The following is a 21,630-nucleotide window of genomic DNA, read 5'->3' on the forward strand; positions in this document are numbered from 1 at the left end:
CACACCCTCCTTTTTTTTTTTTTTTTTTTTTTTTGAGACGGAGTCTCGCTCTGTGGCCAGGCTGCAGTGCAGTGGCGTGATCTCGGCTCACTGCAGCCTCCACCTCCCGGGTTCAAGCAATTCTCCTGCCTTAGCCTCCGGAGTAGCTGGGACTACAGGCACACGCCACCACGCCCAGCTAATTTTTTTTGTATTTTTAGTAGAGACAGGGTTTCACCATGTTGACCAGGATGGTCTCGATCTCTTGACCTCCTGATCCACCTGCCTCGGCCTCCCAAAGTGCTGGGATTACAGGTATGAGCCACTGCACCCAGCCTCTTTATTCTTATAACTTTCTTTACATCTCCTTTTGTTTCCTGGTTGTATTTACCTTGTTTTATACATAACCTTTAAATAAGCTTTGAATTAGACAAAACTTGTTCACCTTTTATTTTTTAGCAAGAATGTTTTCCTATAATATATATTTATTGGAAAATATCCAAATAATTATCTATTAATATAACTTTATATCCTAAATTATGACCAGTTTTTCTGCAAGTACTTATCCTATTATATTTACCTAATTATTGTAATTGTTTTACTCTGATTATTTATGAAAATTGTGATAGTCATGATTTAAAGTTATGAAACTGCCATTGAAAGTTATAACTGAGACAGTGAAAAAAGATTTGACCTAACTGACTCCATCTTGCTCTTAGCCCCAGGCTGTCCTTGTTCACTCCTGGTCATAGGCCAAACTAACTTTGGGAGGAATTTAGCTTATAGATTAGCTTTGAAACAAAGAGAATAACAGTCCTTTCCCAAAACAAACCTCCTTATTGTCTGTGCATACTGCCTAAAACCACAGGATTCGAAGTTATGGTAATCTTACTAAATTCAAGATGAAGCTGTTTTCATTAAGCCCATATCAATGTCTTATTTATTAAAAATTACACAAGCAAATAATCATTCTGTTTTGGGCTGGGCTTATAGTTTGTAACCCCTATGCCAAATTTTGACACCTTATAGTATTTGGCAGGGATAAGTATGAAATTGCTTGATTAATAAATGCAAAACAAAAGAATGTATACTGGCAAATCTTAAGACATTTCTAATATTACCTTACCAAATAATTTTAAAACTAGCTTATTTAATTTTACTTAAGTTACATAAACTTGAAAAAGCATTTGACTATTCTTTTTTAGTATCTGATTTAAGTGCTTTTATTTTTCTTTTTTTTTTTTTTTTTTTTGTTGTTGTTGAGACAGAGTCTCGCTTTGTTGCCCAGACTGGAGTGCAGTGGCTGGATCTCAGCTCACTGCAAGCTCTGCCTCCCGGGTTCACGCCATTCTCCTGCCTCAGCCTCCCGAGTAGCTGGGACTACAGACGCCCGCCACCTCGCCCAGCTAGGTTTTTGTATTTTTTAGTAGAGACGGGGTTTCACGGTGTTAGCCAGGATGGTCTCGATCTCCTGACCTTGTGATCCACCCATCTTGGCCTCCCAAAGTGCTGGGATTACAGGCTTGAGCCACCGCGCCCGGCCAAGTGCTTTTATTTTTCTTTAAGCCAATTAATTAGATCTCATATATTTTTAGTAGTGAAACACTGTGTACACAACATATACATACATCTAAAGACATATTAGGCATGCCGATGGATTTATAAAGACCCCCTTTTTTTCTTATACTTTCATATTCTGATAACCTGTTTCACAACCCTACACATTTGTCAGCTAAATAGCCTTAAATTTGCACATTAAAGGAAATAGTTCGGGTGAAATCAAATAACAAAATTTACATCATAATGTACAGAGAGAAAGGTCTGGTGGTGCAGAACTAGAGGGAGATGCTTTTACAGTGCACTTAAAAAATTTTTTTAAATAAAGACATTTCTGAGTGTCTTCCTTAAAAACTCAAGTGTAGCCTCTGTTGCAATAACTATTTTAGTCAAAAAATCAGGTGAAAATGGAATTCAGTCAACTAAGAAGAAAAAAAAAAAACTTTTGCTCAAAAAAAAAGACAAAGTCTTAGGAGAGAAAAAAGAAACAGCTCAAAAACATGAAGGCCTTTTAAATACAAACATGCCCACATGCGCACATACACATACACATCTTGGATGTTAACCTTTTAATTAAGCCAACTTTTAACCATTGAGCTCCTTTAAAAGAAAAAAAATCTTTTAAAATCTTATTACCGTATTTCAACTAGGACAAAATGCTGCTAAACTAACAATCATCACACAAATTATACGATTTCTGAGTGCTCTAAGTGTAAGCAGAATTTAACACCAGCTGGTTGTTAATGCTAACTTCAGTCATTTAAAAAGAATTTGCAAGACAGAATCCGAAACCAGTTTCTTACATAATGATGGGTCTCAGGCTGTAGACTGCTCTCTACCATCCTAGAAACAGGAAAAACAAAAACAAAAACAAAACTCATCTTCCCTGTTAGAAGCAAGCTCAAACTCCATAAAGGAATTATCTGCCTTCCATAGACATGCAGGCAGGAAAGCTTGCTTTCCTTGTGTTGGAAGCAAGTAAAACTCCAAAAAAAGAGGAGTTGTAACAGCAAAATAAGCTTTAGATCTTGACCAAATTTTGAGAGATCAGGGATTCTGTGGAGGGGGTGCTTTCAGGCCTCAGCAAATTGTCCTGTTGGTTTGAGCCATAAAGTTAGCTCATACTGGTACCAAGCACCGACAGGAGATTTGTCAAAGGTCAGGGGCATCTCCACTCAGAATCCACCCCACCTTGAGGTTACCAAAATGTGAACCCTGAAAATCTGAGACAGGTCTCGGTTAATTTAGAAAGTTTATTTTGCCAAGCTTGAAGATGTGCCCATGACACAGCCTCAGGAGGTCCTGAGTACCTGTGCCCAAGATAGTTGGGGCACAGCTTGGTTTTATACATTTTTGAGAGACATGAGACATCAATCAATATATTAGTTTGTTAATTAATCACTAATAATAATTAGTACATTAGTTCAGAAAGGCTGAGACAACTCAAAGCAACACCCCACAACTGGGGGCTTCCAGGTCACAGGTTGGTGAGAAACAGATGGTTGCATTCACTTGAGTTTCTGCTAAGTCTTTCCAAAGGAGGCAATCAGAATATGCATCTGTCTCTGTGAGCAGGGGGATGACTTTGAATAGAATGGGAGGCAGATTTTCCTTGAGCAGTTCCCAGCTTGAAAGGGCCCAAGATATTTTCCTTTCAGACTGTCATACCTTTACTCCCTCACTCTGTGTGTCTCTCTGCAGCTCTTTTCATTACTCTCTCAAAATATATCCTCTTATTCTAATTTACTTTGAAATTTTTACCTCAGTTTCAGGAACAAATGTATCTTTTCACATTCAGTTATCTCTTACTAAGCTGTTCTCACTCAAGCACTCCGAATCTCAATTTATATCTACAGTGTGCAGTGTAGTAAAGCAACCATATGAAGAGTGAACAAGAGGCAATGAATAGGAAAGAGCTGTTTTTGACTATTTGGTATTATTTTCTAATTAAATCACCTAAATTGAAAAACAACAGTAACAGACTTTCCAGTTGTGTTAGTGTAGAGAAAAAGAGGTAACAGTGTATTTTAAATATTCACAATTGCCTGAAGATAATGTATTTTCACATTGCAATAATGTATGTTAGAGTATAAGTGTGGCATATGGGTTAATTTTTCAGTATATCCTTCTGTTAATGTTTTTGTTCTTCTCAGGTGGATAAAGTAGAATCCTTCAAATATAGTCAGAGTACTAAGGATAGCCTCCATGCCAAGTACAACACCAAAACCTGTGCCACTGTAGTGGGTGATGATCAATGGGGACACCTGCAGTTGGATGCTACCTCTGTGTACCTGCTCTTCTTAGCGCAAATGACTGCCTCAGGTCAGTACAAGGAGAGAAGTGCTGGGAGCCCCTGAGCATGGAGTCTGGGGTACTAATTAATATTCTTTTAAATTGAGGACTAGGAAGGCTGGGGTAGATCTTCTTGAGACAGGTGTTTTTTATTATTTATTAATCCTCAGATATGAGATGGCAAAGAAGGGCTGGGGTTTATTGCTTGTTCTTATACAGTACATTGACAAGCCTGTCGGTTAGTATAAATACAAATTCAATCACCTACTTTATGCTACTGTTTATGAATATAACAAGGCATCTGTCTATAGGCATCTAAATTAAGAAAATTAGGCCGGGCGCGGTGGCTCAAGCCTGTAATCCCAGCACTTTGGGAGGCCGAGACGGGCGGATCACGAGGTCAGGAGATCGAGACCATCCTGGCTGACACGGTGAAACCCCGTCTCTACTAAAAAATACAAAAAACTAGCCGGGCTCGGTGGCGGGCGCCTGTAGTCCCAGCTACTCGGGAGGCTGAGGCAGGAGAATGGCGTGAACCCGGGAGGCGGAGCTTGCAGTGAGCTGAGATCCGGCCACTGCACTCCAGCCTGGGCGACAGACTAAGGTCAGTACAAGGAGAGAAGAAAAAAAAAAAAAGAAAATTAACTTAGGAATCAGAATCCAAATTTTTAAATTATTGAATACTATATTCTTTTCAGATGGTTCTCATTAATTTTGGATGCTTTACCTGAGAAAGGGAAATGTAAGAAACAATTTAATTTCCTTTTATTTCTCCTAAATTGGGGGAGGGCAATGTATCCGATTATACCTAGTTTATAAATGTAATGGGACCTTTGCCAGAGCTTCCTAAACTAATGTACTTCTCAAAATACCAAATTTTTGACATTTTAATTTCTTCATCTTCCAATCGGTTATTGAGCTCCTTGTTACTAAGGGCATCCAGGGTGGGAATTCCCTCAAAATACTCTTCTCCTTTTTTAATAGAAATAAATATTTGATGATAAACTTTTCCTTTATTTCCTCTAGAACACACAGCTCAGAAGCTGAATAGCCTTTTCTCAGAAGTATGAACTAGCTACCCAGATATGTCCTCCTGTTGTAGGGGAGGAGGTTTCTTCCAGAATAAATGTAGTTTTAGGTTTAATTTATTTAAATAGAATGACAGCTATAACTCTATTTCTAATATTATTTTAATACCAATTCTGGCGTTTTGTCTACAAAGCAACAATGTCTGAGTATCTCTTGTAGTTTTTCATTTTGAGCCCAGAATGCAAGCAGAAATGTATCAAAGAGGCTTATAGGAGACATAACCATTCATTCAACAAATGTTTATTGATTCCTGACTTAACATTTGATTTTCATCTCAATCAGCTGAGTTTGATAGGTACTTGGAATAAGGTAGATATTATTTGATCAGGCCTTTTGAGGAATATGTAGAAATTTACAAATCAGAGAAGGGAAGGGGATAGCATGAATATAACATGGAAATTTGAAAGGTACTGGCCATCAAGGTAAGGCTGGATATCTTCTATGGTTAGAGTATAACATGCATCTGGAAAAATGACTAACTGTGAAACTAGAAAGTTGGGGCTAGCTATTTGAGGGCCTGTGTACCATACTATATAGTTTGGAGTTTAGTCCGTAATCAGTAGTGAGTCATTCAAGGTAAATAATCAAGGAAGTTTCGGATGATTCACTTCAGTAGTAGGAAGATAGATTGGATAGGAAAGAAGATTAAGATGGCAAACTAGTTAGAAAGTTAGTGAAATACTTTAAGGCAAGATTGATATAGAATTTATGTAAGGCAGTTACCTTGAGAATGAAAGGGCATATTTGAGATATAAATGGTAGTATGCAAGATCACAGAGTATTTAGTGATGCTCTACACATTTTTGAATACTTACAAATCTCAACCTTGGTTAAAAGAGAGGCTTAGACAGAACCTGACTGCAACTTATAGAATGGGGGCATGAGGAGCTCCATGGAACCCCCAGCAAAATAACCATAAATGTTGAAAATTATTTTTTAAAAACCAGCCACTTACATTATTGGAAATTGTCTGAAGGACATACAGCAAGTAGAGAAACATTTACTCCAGGAAATCTACCAAGTATTGGTAAAAGCAGTGAGGGAGTGTGGCATTTGAGTCTCAATCTACTCCCTCCTCCACCCCACCTCAGCATGGCAGAAGCAATATTCAAGGCGGGGACAGCCAAGAGCACAATCTCCCCAGCTAGTTCCCAGTTTAGGGACACTGTATCTCCCTGAGGGAGGTAGGTTGTGATCATTTCTCATCCTCTCCAGCTCCATGTTGCAGAAGCTAGTTCAGGCAAGAATAGCTAACAGGCCTGGAGCTCCCCTCCTCCCCAGGAAAAGGCAGGGTGAGAATTAGGCCCTGATCAACCTGGGCCCACTTCACTATGAGGGTGCAGGTTCCCCACCGGGAGGGGCAAACTAAGAAGATCAAAGGTTACCATCTCTTCCCAGCACTCAATTTGTAAAGCAGGGGTGTCACTACAAAAGAATTGGGCCACTGTTCTCACCACTAGCTCTGGAGCACTGCCACAGATATTTTGCTCGGGAGAGAGGCAGGCTGTAAGGACACAAAGCTCTGTAGCTTTTCCCAAAGGAATTGACTTTACTTAAGAGTGTGGGAAAGTTAAAACCTAAAGGCAATCTCAAAAAGCAATGGAGATTTGGGTTCTAAGCAATTAAGAGGAGGCTAGTAGCTCAATAAGAACAAGAAGCTAAACCATATACTAGCTCAATGGCACATGAACATTTTTCAGGATAGATTATATGGTATACCATAAAACAAACCTCAATAAATTTGAAAGATTTCAAAATCACACGAAGTATGTTCTATGACCAAAATGGAATGAAATCAGGAACAGAAAGAAATTTAGGAAACTCACAAATATATGGAAATTAAGCAATACACACCTAAATGACCAATGAGTCAAATAAGAATCACAAGGGAAATTAGAAAATACTTTGAGCTAAATGAAAAAGAAAATACAACATACCAAAACTTATAGGAAGCAGAGAAAACAGTGCTTAGAGGGAAGTTTATAGCTGTAAACACCAATGAAAAAAAAAAAAGAAAAGAAAAATCAGTAACCTAACCTTCCACCTTAAGGCACTGGAAAAAGACAAGCAAACTAAGCCCAAAGCAAAGAGAAATGATGAAGTAATAAACATTACAGCAGAAATTAATGAAACAGAAAATGGAAAAAACAGTAGAGAAAATCAACAAAACCAAAAGTTCATTCTTTAAAAAGATCAACAAAATTGACAAATCTTTAGCTACACTGACCAAGAGAAAAAGAGAGAATACTCAAATTACTAAAACTAGGAATGAAAGAGGGGATATCGATACAACCTTACAAAAATGTAAAGAACTAAAGGGGAATACTATGGACAACTGGTTACCAACAAATTAGATAATTTTGATGAAATGGGAAAATTTCTTGAAAGACAAACTACTGAATCTGACTCAAGAAGCAAAGGAAATCGGAGTAGACTTACTACAATCAAAGAGAATTAGTAATATAAAATCCTTCCACAGAGAAAAGCCCAGGTGCAGATAGCTTTACTGATAAATCTACCAAATAAAGAAGAGTGAACACCAATTCTTTACAAACACTTCCAAAAATAGAAGAGGTGACACTTGCAACCTCATTCTGTGAAGCCATTACTCTGATGCTAAAACCAAAGATATCACAACAAAGTACAATTATAGATCAATATCTCTTATTAATAAAGACATAAAAATAAAATACTAGGTAACTGAATCCAGCAATATATTAACACGTTTATATACCTTGACCAAACCATATATATTCCAGGAGTGCAAGGTTGTTTTATTATCTGAAAATTAATTAATGCAATACATCATGTCAGTGGAATAAAGGACAAAGGTATATTATTGTCTCAGTAGACACAGAAAAACAATTGACAAATTCAATACCTTATCATGATAAATACTTACCAAATAAAGAATAGAGGAGCATTTTTTCTTTTCTTTTTTTTTTTTTTTGAGACTGAGTCTGGCTCTGTCGCCCAGGCTGGAGTGCAGTGGCGGGATCTCAGCTCACTGCAAGCTCCGCCTCCCGGGTTTACGCCATTCTCCTGCCTCAGCCTCCCGAGTAGCTGGGACCACAGGCGCCCGCCACCTCACCCGGCTAGTTTTTTGTATTTTTTAGTAGAGACGGGGTTTCACCGTGTTAGCCAGGATGGTCTCGATCTCCTGACCTCGTGATCCACCCGTCTCGGCCTCCCAAAGTGCTGGGATTACAGGCTTGAGCCACCGCGCCCGGCCAAGGAGCATTTTTTCAACCTGATAAATGGCATCTTTGAAAATCCACAGCTAACATGACATTTGATGGTGAAAGAATGAATGCTTTTCCCCTTAGATCAGAATAAGACAAGGACATCAACTCTTGCCACCAGTATCTAAAATTGTACTGGCAGTTTAGCAAGGGCAAAGAGCCAATAAAAAGAAATAAAAGGCATGAAATAAATGAAGGAGTATAATTATCTCCATTTGCAGATGATAGTTCTTACATAGAGAAATCCTAAGGAATTCACTAAAAATCTGGAATAAACAAAGTTTAGCAAGGTAACAACATACAAGATAAATATGCAAAAATGAATTATATTTCTAAACAGGAGTGAATAACCAAAATGAAATTTAAAAATAATTTCTATTAAAATAGGATCAAAAATGAAATAATAAGGAATAAATTTAATAAAAGAAATATAAAATTTGTACTTTGAAAGATACAAAACATTGTTGAAAGAAAGTAAAGATCTGACTAAATGGAAAGACATCTATATTCAAGGATTAGAAGATTTATTGTTAAGGTGGCAACATTTCCCAAATTAATCTACAGATTCAACATCAACTGACTTTGCAGAAATTGACAACCTGTTTCTAAAATTTGTATGGAAATATAAAGGACCCAGAAGAGCTAAAACAATCTTAAAAAAGAAGAAAGTTGAAGGACTCCAACTTCCTAATTTCAAAAATACAAAGCTACATTAATTAAAACAGCACAGGTACTGGCATAAGTATAGACATGTAGCTCTTTCGAGTAGAATTGAGAGGTTAGAAATAAGCCATCACTTTATGTTCAGTTGACTTTTGACAAAGGTGCCAAGATAATTCAATGGGGAAAGAATAGTCTCTTCAACAAATGGTGCTGGGACAACTGTATGTCCACATGCAAAAGAATGAAATTGGACTTCTTCCTCACACCATATATAAAAATTAACTCAAGGCTGGGCGCAGCAGCCCATGCCTGTAATTGCAGCACTTTGGGAGGCTGAGGTGGGAGGATCACTTAAAGTCAGGAGTTTGAGACCAGCCTGGCCAACATGGTGAAACCCCTACTCTACTAAAAATACAAAAATTAGTTAGGCATGGTGGTGTGCACCTGTAATCCCAGCTACTCGGGGCTGAGGCAGGAGAATCGCTTGAACCCGGGTAGCGGAGGTTGCAGTGAGCTGAGATCGTGCCATTGCACTCCAGCCTGGGCAACAGAATGAGACTACATCTCAAACAAACAAACAGAAAATGAAATTAAATTTAAAAAAATTAACTCAAAATAAATTGTAAACCTAAATGTAAGAGGGAAAACTAAAACACTATATTAGTCTGCCACAACAGAATACCACATAATAGGTGGCTTAAATAACAGAAATTTATTTTCTCACAGTTCTGGAGGCTGGAAGTCCAAGAGCAAGGCTGGCAGGGTTGGTTTCTGGTGAGGCCTCTCATCTTGGCTTTCATATGGCTACCCTTCCTGTGTTCTTACATGGCCTCTTCTCTATGTGCGTGCACTCCTGGTGTATCTTCCTCTTCTTATAAGGACAGCAGTCCTATTGGGTTAGGGCCACCCTCATGACCTCATTTATCTTCTTAATTATCTCCTTGAAGTCCCTATCTCCAAATATAGTCATATTAGGAGTTAGGGCTTCGACATATGAATTTTTGGGGGGAGGACAAAATTCAATACATAGCAAACACTCAGAGAAAAATATAGGAGTAAATGTTTCTGACCTTGGGTTAAGAAAAAGCCTCTTAGATATGGCACCAAAAGCATAAGCTACTAAAGAAAAAATAGACAAACTGGAATGTATCAAAATTAAGAACTTTTGTGCTTCAAAGGACCCCATCAAGAAAGTAAAAAAGCAACCAATAGTATAGAAGAAAATATTCACAGATCGTATATCTGATAAGGTACTTGTATCTAAAATAAAGAACTCTCAGAACTGAATATAAAAGATAAATAACCTAATTAAAAATGGTCAAAGAATCAGAGTTGACATTCCTCCAAAAAGATGTTCAGATAACCAATAAGTACCTGAAAGGATACTGAGCATCATTAATTTTAAAAGAAATGCGGGTCCCAACCACAATGAGATACCACTTCACACCCATCAGGATGACTGTAATCAAAAACACAGACTATAAGTGTTGCTGAGGATGTGGAGAATTGGAACCCTCATACACTGCTGGTGGAAATGTAAAATGGTACAGCTGCTTTGGAAAAGAGTCTGGTAGTTCCTTAAAAGGATTAAAAAAGAGATACCATATGATCTAGCAGTTTCACTCCTAAGTGTATATATACCCAAGAGAAATGAAAACATAGGTTCACTCAAAAGCTTATACATTAATGTTTATAGCAGCATTACTTATGATAGCCATAAACAAAAATAACCCAAATGTTTATCAACTGATAAATGGATAAATAAAATATGATACATCTGCACAATGGAATTTTTAAAGTTTTTTTCATGTTACTGCTACCTCTGAAGATGGAATATTTGGGGCAATAAAAAAAGAATTACGGATACATGCCACAACACTGACAAACCTTGAAATTATTATGCTAAGTGAAAGAACCCAGACATGAAAGGCCATATATTGTACGATTCCATTTATATGAATGTCAACTAAGGCAAATCATAGAGACAGGAAGTAGATTAGTGATTACTTAGGCTGGAGGGCAACTGTAGAAGGGAAATGGGGAGTGACTGCTAAGGGGCACAGGATTTCTTTTTGGAGTGATGACAATGTTCTACAATTGATTGTGGTGATGGTCGCACAGCTGTGCATACACTAGAAGCCATTGAATATATACTTCTTATGCATTCTTTTTACGTATCTCAATAAAGTTGTTTCTAAAAATAAGACAAAGAGGCTTAATGTTATACAGATGAGTGCAGAATATAAGTGCAATAGACCACTGATTTAGCTCCATTTCTGGAGCCCTGTATGCTTTAGTAGTCTTTATATAGTACTGTTACATTTGGTCTAATCCAGCCCTATCTCATTTTATGTGTACTCACCTCTGCATTCTTTGTTCAACAAGCAGTGTCTCAGCTCTACAGGAGGCACAGGATCCAGAGGTCCTCCATTTATGACCTTTCCTCAAGAGACATCCCTTTCCTGTGGTTAGCAGAGGTGTTTAAAATCCCTTAATAAATTTTCAAACATCTACTGTTCAATGCTGTTTAATACCATTCATAATACTATGTGAGATACTTTTAGTGGCTATGTGAGATACTTTTAGAAGATGCAGATATAAATAAGATAGTTCTTTCCTTAAAATTCAAGTACACGTTTGTCTATAATACAGAGTAAAAAAATAAGTTCATAAAAGTAAGAAAAACAAAATTCTGTGAGTCACAAAATAGGAGAATCAATGATAGCATCACAGAGGAGATAGCATTTGAGCTGAGCCTTGAAAGAACAGTAGGATTTCAAGATGTGGAAAGAAGAAGGCCATTTAAATGGAGAATATAATGAGCAAAAGGATATAAATGGTAGAAATGTCTGGCATGTGTATGGTATAGCTGTGATGCAAGTCTAACAGGTGAATAAGACCAGTTTCATACTTTTGCCTTCTCTGTCTCTGCTCAATTGCGTTGGCACACAAAGATGATAAGCTAAAGCTAAGAAGCTGATGTCCCATGTCACTATCATCTCTTCTCTTTACCCGCGTCTTTCCAAGAAGTTAATGTCATTACCGTTACAAGAAAAAACACACTTTGCCAGTTTGCTCCTGCAGCTTCCCTGTGCTATGGATGCTATTTTGACAGAACCATGGATCAGGAGGAGTTTGCAATCTGATAATACCGATCATATAGTTCTTTTTAATTATAAAGTTACACAGTTCCATGATTTAAAATATATGTTAATAGATCAAAGATTTAGATGTGGCCAGGCGCGGTGGCTCACGCCTGTAATCCCAGCACTTTGGGAGGCTGAGGTGGGTGGATCACGAAGTCAGGAGTTCAAGACCAGCCTGGCCAACATGGTGAAATCCCTTCTCTACTAAACATACAAAAAAATTAGCCGGGCGTGGTGGTGGGCACCTGTAATCCCAGCTACTCAGGAGGCTGAGGCAGGAGAATCACTTGAACCCAGGAGGCAGAGGTTGCAGTAAGCCGAGATCGTGCCACGGCACTCCAGCCTGGGCAACAGAGCGAGACTCCATCTCAAAAAAAAAAAAAGTTTCTGATAATAAAAAATACTATAAACAAAGTCAAAATTCCAACAAACTAGCAACAATACTTGCAACACATATGATGTGCAAGAGACTAATTTCCTTAATATTTGTTAAAATATCAATAATAGAAAAAAGGAATTTTTTTTTTTTTTTTTTTTTTTTTGAGAGGAGTCTCGCTCTGTCGCCCAGGCTGGAGTGCAGTGGCCGGATCTCAGCTCACTGCAAGCTCTGCCTTCCGGGTTTACGCCACTCTCCTGCCTCAGCCTCCCCAGTAGCTGGGACTACAGGCGCCCGCCACCTTCCCCAGCTAGTTTTTTTTTGTATTTTTTAGTAGAGACGGGGTAACACCCCGTGTTAGCCAGGATGGTCTCGATCTCCTGACCTCGTGATCCGCCCATCTGAGCCTCCCAAAGTGCTGGGATTACAGGCTTGAGCCACCGCGCCCGGCCAGGAAAAATTTTTTTAAAGTTTAATGCTGAGCAAATACACACACACACACACACACACACACACTCACAATATGTATGAACCACAGAAGAGGGGAAGCAATGACAGCATCACAGAGGAGGTAGCGTTTGAGCTGGGCCTTGAAAGAACAGTGAGATTTCAAGATATGGAAAAGAAGGGAAGGCCATTTAAATGGAGATTATGAGCAAAAGGACATAAGTGGTAGAAATATGTGGCATTTGTATGGTATAGCTGTGATACAAATCTAAGAGATGAATAAGGCCAATTTCATACTTCTGCCTTCTCTCAGCCTCTGATTTCTATTGTCAGTCTTTCTGGTACACACATATATATGTATGATGACTCCTAATGGGTGCAAGATTTCTTTTTGGAGTGATGAAAATGTTCTAAAATCAATTGCGGTGATGGTCATACAACTGTGCATACACTAGAAACCATTGAATATATACTTATAATGCATACTTTTTATGTATCTCAATAAAGTTGTTTTTAAAAACGACAGAGAATGAGGCTTATACAGATGGTACATATATATATATGTATATACCAAGACCATATATATACCAAGACTGGTATATGTATGTAACAGGAAGACCAGCAATTCAGTAAAAATCTGAAGGACGTGACCAAATAGTTCATAGGAAAAGAAATACGAAATACAGATGGCTTATAAATATATGAAAAGATTCACAACCTTACTCATAATAAAAAATTGGAAATTAAACTACAAGGAGGTTCTATTTCTTATCCATTAAAGTGAGACAAAGATTAAAAATTGTTATTAAAGCCTGTGTTTGCAAAGATGTAGGGAAACAGGCAGTCAGTGTTGGTATATAAACTGTAGAATTTCTTTGAAGAATAACTTGGAGATGATTATCAAAATTTAATATACATGATGAAGTATTTAGAGGGAAGTGTACGAATATCTGCAGCTTACTCTGAAATGTGTCAAAAAGGAAGATGGATAGAATACGTGATGAACAAAGTACACTAAAATGTTAATGGTGGAGTTCAGGTGGTGAGTATACAGGAGTCCTCTGTAAAATTGTTTCTTTTGTTTGTTTGTTTGAAAGTGTTCATAATAAAACATTGGAAAATAATATGCTTACATCTTTGGGTCAGCAATTCTAAGAATCTGCCCTGATATACTGGCACATGTGCATAAAGATATATTTACACAAATACTCATTGCAACATTCTAGTGATGAAAGATTTGATACAACCTAAATGTCCTTCAGTAGGGAACTGGTTACGTGAGTAACCATTCAGTGAAATGTTCTGTAGACATTAAAAAAATGAGACAGACGTATTTGAAATTATCTCCAAGTTACTTATATATGAAAAAGCAAAACCAGTATAATATACAGTACTATCCTTTGTGTAATGTTTGTACATGCATAATATATCTCTGAAAGGATACAGAAGAAACTGGTAAAACAGGTTTCTCCAGAGAGATTTGGCAGTGGTGAAGGTGATGTGGTTCTGGGTAGGAGCAAGACTCACTGGTTATCCTTCAGTACAGTTTGATTTTTTTCATGAAAGAGTATTACTAAGTACTGACTTACGAAGGGCGTGTTAGTTCTAAGAATTCTTTCTGAACTGGAATGGGTGTTCAGGATATTCACAGTGGAGTTCATTTGAAAGGTGACTTTAAGAAACATTTGACAATAATTTTACGTCATGCTTCTAAGAATGTGAGAGGACTTTTTCCATTCTCAAGCCCTTTTAAGGAAGTTTTTTTCACCTAGATCTAATTGCTCTAGATATGCCCACTGTTCAGCAAACTGGAAATTCTTGTTTTTTTCTGACTATAACACAACTACATAGCTGACATATGTACTCATTTCCATTAAACCAGCACATGTGTTTTTGTGACAAATGTGGACACAAAATTTTTTGTTTAAATAGAATAGCCTCCACCAAGTAAATATGAGAAGCTTAAAAGTTTAGTATCTATAGCTAACCTGATGTTCACTTTTTCCTCCTGCTTGTTATAGACTGGAAAGGAAAAATTAGCTGCCTGATTTTTAAATTCTGAAATGATTTCTTAGTTTAGAATCAAGTAGTCTAAACCAAGTCTTTAATATGTACACAGTAATATTTATTGTTATAAAAGGTGTATTAAAAACTGCTTAGTAAGTTTTACATGTATAAAAACTTTTAGTGCTCAGGATATAGTAATTTTGTATAAATTTTTGTGAAATATATCCTGCAGTTTTCTGATTTATTATGATTTTGCTTTTTAATATAACTTTTTACATTACACAAGTAGCACCTGTTTCTTGTAGAATACTGTAAAATTGCAAAGATGTCCAGAAAAGATAAAACTACCTTGAATCTCACCACCAAAGATAACTGCTATTAACTAACATCCTCCTGGTATGTATTTTTGTAGTTCTGTATGTTTGAGGGGGGAGATATAAAGAGAGGAGTTTTTAAGCAAAAATGGATCATATTATAAATATTAGGAGGCAGTGTAACATCTTACCTCCTAATGAAACTGCATTCAGCATTCTCTGAAATGAAACTGAAATCGACAAGTCAATTGAGTCCCGGTTCCACTATTTGTTAGTTACATGACCTTAGGAAAATTTTTAACTCCTTTAAGCCTCATGGAGAAAATAGAGGTGCTTACCTCTTAGGGTTGTTGTAAAAATTAAATGGATAATTCATGTAAAACACTCTGTGTGTAAGTTATAATATCTTTGTATGGCTTACATTTAGAATAGTTATTTTTACTTAAAAATGCAATTTAAGTCCTTTTTAAAATCATAATTTTATCTATTTCTTGCTTAGTATTTAGACCCCTTCCAGCTCAGTTTTGAAATATTTGTCTTTTATTCCCCAAGTGCTTAGGTTTGTACATGTAAGCATATTATAAATTAGTTACATATACTAATTATACTATAACCTTTACTTTTTGGTAAAATCTGTAAATAACAGTTAAAATTCTTCCATGTTGAAATATGCTTATATCTCGCTTAGTTGGAGACTAGCCTAGGGCTTGTTTGTGGTCTTGTTTTTATAGTTTAAGATCAAAGTACCTTCCATTGTTCCTAGACAGGAGTAGGATTACTTGGGACTAGTGAGGTCACTTAGTCACTATGGCTGCCTATAAAGCTTACAGTGATAATTGACTAGTTCTGTATCTTTATTCCCTCTTTCCTCAGGACTCCATATCGTCCACAGCCTAGATGAAGTCAATTTCATACAGAACCTTGTGTTTTACATTGAAGCTGCATATAAAACTGCTGTGAGTACTCATTTTAGAATGGATTTTAGACATATGATGTTTTTGTTTTCTAAATACTGGGCAACTCAGTTGTTTTCTTAATGCTACTGCTTATAGTGAACCAACCTAAAAGGCTTCTGGCAGAAACTGTCTTTAGCCTCTTGCTTTATTAAGACCTGTGATCCTATGTCTTCTCTTCAAGGGGGTTACAGAGACAAGAGGGTCAGGATGCTATTCTTTCATTCCTTTCAAACTCTGTGATATCTCATGGTATGTATTTGGCAATCTGGGCTAAATTGTGGTCTTATTTTAATGATTTAAGGTCTTAAGAGCAAGATAGCTAGGTTGTATTGTGGGTCAGTTAGCTACTTAGAAACAAAATTTAGTCATGTTTGTAATATTATCTGCAGGTGTTGATTCAGTGCTTACAATGCAAAAAAGTTATTTTTCCTTACAACTACCACATGAGGTAGGTTTCTGTTAAATCATAATATATTTAACATCTTCTCTATATAAAATATTAAGTTAGACACTATACAGGAATGCGATTTTTTTTCTTCTACGGTCTAACATAGACAACTTTTCATTGTTGTTTACTGAAGCTTTATTCATAATCTCCCAAACTGGAAATAACCCAAATATCTATCAACAAGTAAATGGATAAACAAACTGTGATATATCCATAAAATAGAATACTACTCATCAATAAAAAGGAATGAACTGTTGATTCATGCATCAGTGGGTGAATCTCAAAGGCATTATGCTTAGTGAAAGAAGTCAGACAAAAAATGTACAGACTGTATGATTCTACTCACATAAAATTCTAGAAATCTATAGTGACAGAAAGCAGATCCATGATTGCCTCAGGACAGGAGCAGAGGGAGAGATGAATTACAGAAGAGTATGAGAAGACTTTTGGAAATTTTGCAATATTCATTATTATGATGATAGCTTCATGCCTGAAAACATATATCAAAATTAATCAAGTTGTACACTTTAAATATGTGCAGGTTTTTTGTATATCAGTTATACCTCCGTAAGGATACAAAAGTTATTATTATTTGTTGAGTATATAAATGCAGTCAATTACTCCAGGACAATACTGGAGACACACCACCAAAGGTGTCTTCTCTGTGTGCCCCTTTGCTGTGTTTCCATTTCTGTTTCTGTTTTTGTCTGTCGCCCAGGCTGAAGTGCAGTGGCACGATCAGGGCTCACTGCAGCCTCAAACTCCCAGGCTCAGGTGATCCTCCCACCTCAGCCTCCTGAGTAGTTGGGACTACAGGTATATGCCACCACATCTGGCTAATTTTTGTATTTTTTGTAGAGACAAGGTTTTGCTATGTTGCCCAGGCTGGTCTCAAACTCCTCGACTCAAGCAATTTCACCCTCCTACGCCTCTCAAAGTGCTAGGATTACAGGCATGAGCCACCACACCCGGCTTGTTTTCCACTTCTTACTAACCACCCTCCTCCTTTGTGACCAACACATTATTTTTTTATTTCTGTTAATTGTACAGTTATCTTTTAAATATGTTTAAATAAAAATTAGAAATTCATTTACCATTTCTGGTGTACTTTGTTTCTTCATGTAGATTCAAATTTCCAACTGGCATTATTTCCTTCTGCCTGAAAAACTTTCTTTAACATTTCTTCATTCTTCTAGTGATGAATTATTGCAGCTTTTGTATGCCTGAAGAAGTCTTTATTTCATCTTCGTATTTGAAAAATATTTTCACTAGGTGTAGAATTTTATGATGGCAGATGTTTTTGTCTTTCAGTACTTTAAAAATACTGTTCCACTGTCTTCTTGCCTGTATTGCTTCTAATGACACATTTGTTGTCAACCTTATCTTTGTTCCTCTACATGAATGTGCCTTTTCCCACTGTCTGCTTTTAAAAATTTCTTTTATGTCTGGGCACGGTGGCTCATGCTTATAATTCCAGCACTTTGGGAGGCCGAGGTGGGCGGATCACCTGAGGTCGGGAGTTCGAGACCAGCCTGACCAACATGGAGAAACCTTGTCTCTACTAAAGTACAAAATTAGCTGGGTGTGGTGGCGCATGCCTGTAATCCCAGGTACTTGGGAGGCCGAGGCAGGAGAATTGCTTGAACCCAGGAGGCAGAGGTTGTGGTGAGCCGAGATCACTCTAGCCTGGGCAACAAGAGTGAAACTCCGTCTCAAAAAAAAAAAAAAAAAAAAAGAAAAGTTTCTTTTGTTATTGATTTTAAATACTTTGATTATGATATCTCTTGGTGTTATTTTCTTCACATTTCTTCTGTTTAGGGTCCATTTAGCTCCATGGATCTGTGCATATATAGTTTTCATCAAAAGTTTTCAGCAATTATTTCTTCATACTGTTTTTATGTTCCCCCGCTTCCTTTGAGTATTTAATAACGTGTGTATTCGGCTGTGTGATGTTGTCTCACAGCTCACAGATGTACTGTTTAGTTTTTTAATTCTTTTTTCCCTCTGTGTTTCATTTTGCATGGCTTCTATTACTATACCTTCGATTTCACGAATCTCTTTATTTACAATGTCTAATTTGTCACCAATCCCACTCAGTGTATTTTTCAGCTCAGATATAGTTTTATCGCTAAAAGTTGAATTTGAGTCTATTTTTCTATATTCCATGTATCTACTAAGCTTTCTGAATGTATGGAATATAGTTATAATACATGCTTTAATGTCCTTATCTGAGTATTCTAACATCTGTGTTAGTTCCAGGTTGGTTTCAGTTGATTGGTTTGTCTCATTATGGGCTATATTTTCCTGCTTCTTTGCATGCCTAGTAATTTTTTATTGGATGAAAGACATCATGAATCTTACCTTGTTGCATCCTAGATATTGTTGTATTCCTGTAAATATTCCCGAGTTTTGTTCAGGGACCTAGTTAATTTAGTTGAAAACAGTTTAATCCATTATTACTTTTAAAATGTGTTACATGGGACCAGAGTCATGTCTAGTCTGGAGCTAGTTATTCCCCCACTACATAGGTAAGACACTTCTGAATACTCTACCCCATGTCCCCTGAATTATGAAGTTTTCTAGATGGTTAGTTAGAACAGGCACTATTTCTTGTCCTGTGTGAGCACTAGGTATTTTTTCCCTTTAATTCTTTGGGTGATTCTTTCCCTAGCCTCAAGTAGTTTTCTCACTTACATGCATTCTTCATTATTCTGCTGAATATTTGAGGCGGACCCTCTGCAGATTTCTGCGGTTTTCTGTGTAGCTTTCTCTTCTCTGTTAATCTGTCCTGCAAATTATGGTTACCTTGGTGTATCTGTACTCTTAGCTCCATTTCTTCAACTCAGGGAGTCTGCCAGGCTCTGTTTAGTTTTCTCCTCCCTGTATAGTGACTTGGAAACTCTTACAACAGTAGTCTGGGACAGTCATAGGACTCATCCTATTTGCTGCACTTTCTCAGAAATCACTGTCCTTCATTGTGTGATGTTCATTGTATTGAAAACCATTATGTTATAAATAGTTTTTAGTTGTTGCAGGTGGGAAGGTAAATCTGGAACCTGTTACTTCATATTCACCAGAAACACAAACCTAACATAGATAATTTTATGCAAACAGACATTATTTGTTGACTGATGGCTTTGCTTTTGACACCACAGGCCTGCTGTGGTTCAGTGCGGAAGTTAGGGTTCTTTGGCCTCTCCATTATATCCAATGATTATAACAGTAGAATTATTGATATTTCTGTATTCTCATACTCTAACCTTTGCTGCACAAACTAGAATGGAGCTGGATTGGGGGACAGGTAAGGCCAACCATCATGGCTTACCTTCCTGAAACTTCACTTTAACTCGGAGATTTGGCATGAAAAGTAATTAAAGGTAGATACAGAGATATAGATGTGGTGGGAGGGTCTGTGTGTGTGTGCATGCACATACACGTGAGCACATGTGTGTTTGCAAGTTCCATTTCATAAGAGGGCCTAGAAGCAATGACACCTCAGTGATAATGAGCGTACCCAGTGCCCAGGTCTTGGATTCTGACTATCATTTTCTGATCAAATAAACCAGGGCTTCTTATGGAAGTGGTTGATTCCAGGGCTATGGTGGGGAAAATACGAGATAAGATTGGAGCATCTTACAGTGCCAAAAAGTGAAAAAATGTTCAAAAAGGGAGTGTTTTGTTTTGTTATGTTTTGTTTTGAGACAGGGCCTCTCTTTGACGCCCAGGCTAGAATGCAGTGGTGCAATCATGGCTTACTTCAGCTTCAACCTCCTGGACTCAAGCTATCTAGCCACTTCATCCTCCCTAGTAGTTGGAACTATAGACAAGCACCATCATGCCTGGCTAATTTTAAAAAATTGTAGAAACAGGGTCTCACTGTGTTGCCCAGGTTGGTCTCAAACTCCTGGGCTCAAGTGATCCTCCCACCTCAGCCTCCTAAATTGCTGGGATTTCAGGCAGGACCTACCATGTTCAGCCATGCTCAAAAAGGAATAGGCATGTCAAAAGGTCACAGGAGCCAACCTGAAAGAGCACCCAAAGCCAAAGCTGGAGCAGTTTGAACAACAAAATAAATAGTGATAGTGTTTTATTATAAGCCAGAGAAAAACCTAAATATCTGTAAGTTCATAGCAATATAAATAACTGAATAAATAAATAAATAAATGGGAGAGAAAGGACAGCTCTTCCTTAGAGAAGAGTTGCAACTAATGGCTGTAGGAGTAATGAAGAGAACTAGAAAATCACCATTAAAACAGCACTGTAATAATTGTTTCTGGCAAGATCCATCAGTGGATGCTGAATTAGTGGGTTAATGTTTGAGAGAAACAAGATATTTGCATGCTCCTAAAGTATCTCTCTCAAGATATTTCTTAATTACAAAGGAAAAAATAGTAACAGTAGAATTGAGAAACCCAGCAGACATCACATTAACCAAGTGATAAGGGTTAATATCACCAGTAATAAGATGTTTCAGCATTGTACATCCCTGCTATGATGCACTGAGAAGGACACAGCATAATGTCTGTAATACATATTCTTGCCTAAAATGCATAATCTCAGTCTAATCATGAGAAAACATTAAGCAAACTCAAATTGAGGGAAATCTACTAAATACCTGATCACTAATCTTCAAAGAGTGTCAAGGTCACAAAAGACAAGACTTGAGGAACTGTCACTGATTAGAAGAGACTTAAAGAAACATGACAAATGCAGCATGAAATTCTGGTTTGGACCCTGGAATGTAAAAAGGCCATTGGTGGGGAAAAAGTGGTAAAATCCAAATACAGTCCATAGTTTGGTTAATAGTATTGTGCTGATGTTAATTTCTTAGCTTTAACTATTGCACTGTGGTTATGTTAGATGTTAACATTAGGGGAAGCTAAGTGAAAGGCATATGGGAACTCTTTGTAGTGTTTTTGCAACTTTTGTATAAGTCTAAAGTTATTCCAAAATAAAAAGTTTTAAAAGTAATTTTAAAAGCTGTATGATTGAGGGGATTTATAGAGCTCTGGCTACGAGGGTAGGCTTTGGAGTGAGATTCCTTGGACTGTAATCCTGGCTCTGTCACTTATTAGCTGTGTGACTTTGAGTGAGTCACTTAACTTCTCTTTGCA

General features: G+C 37.3%; 1 protein-coding gene across 5 annotated transcripts in view; it reads left to right on the forward strand.

Annotated features, from left to right (window-relative positions):
- PHKA1 (phosphorylase kinase regulatory subunit alpha 1) overlaps positions 1-21,630 on the forward strand; it is a 133,481-nt gene that overhangs the window by 15,632 nt on the left and 96,219 nt on the right. For all 5 annotated transcript variants that reach the window (XM_025372152.1, XM_025372153.1, XM_025372155.1 and 2 more), the window contains exons 4-5: positions 3,690-3,858; positions 15,986-16,068. In XM_025372152.1, coding sequence (XP_025227937.1) covers positions 3,690-3,858; positions 15,986-16,068 — 252 coding nt within the window. The remainder of the gene's footprint in view (positions 1-3,689; positions 3,859-15,985; positions 16,069-21,630) is intronic.

The sequence above is a fragment of the Theropithecus gelada genome, chromosome X (genome assembly GCF_003255815.1).
Source record: "Theropithecus gelada isolate Dixy chromosome X, Tgel_1.0, whole genome shotgun sequence".
NCBI lineage: Eukaryota > Metazoa > Chordata > Mammalia > Primates > Cercopithecidae > Theropithecus > Theropithecus gelada.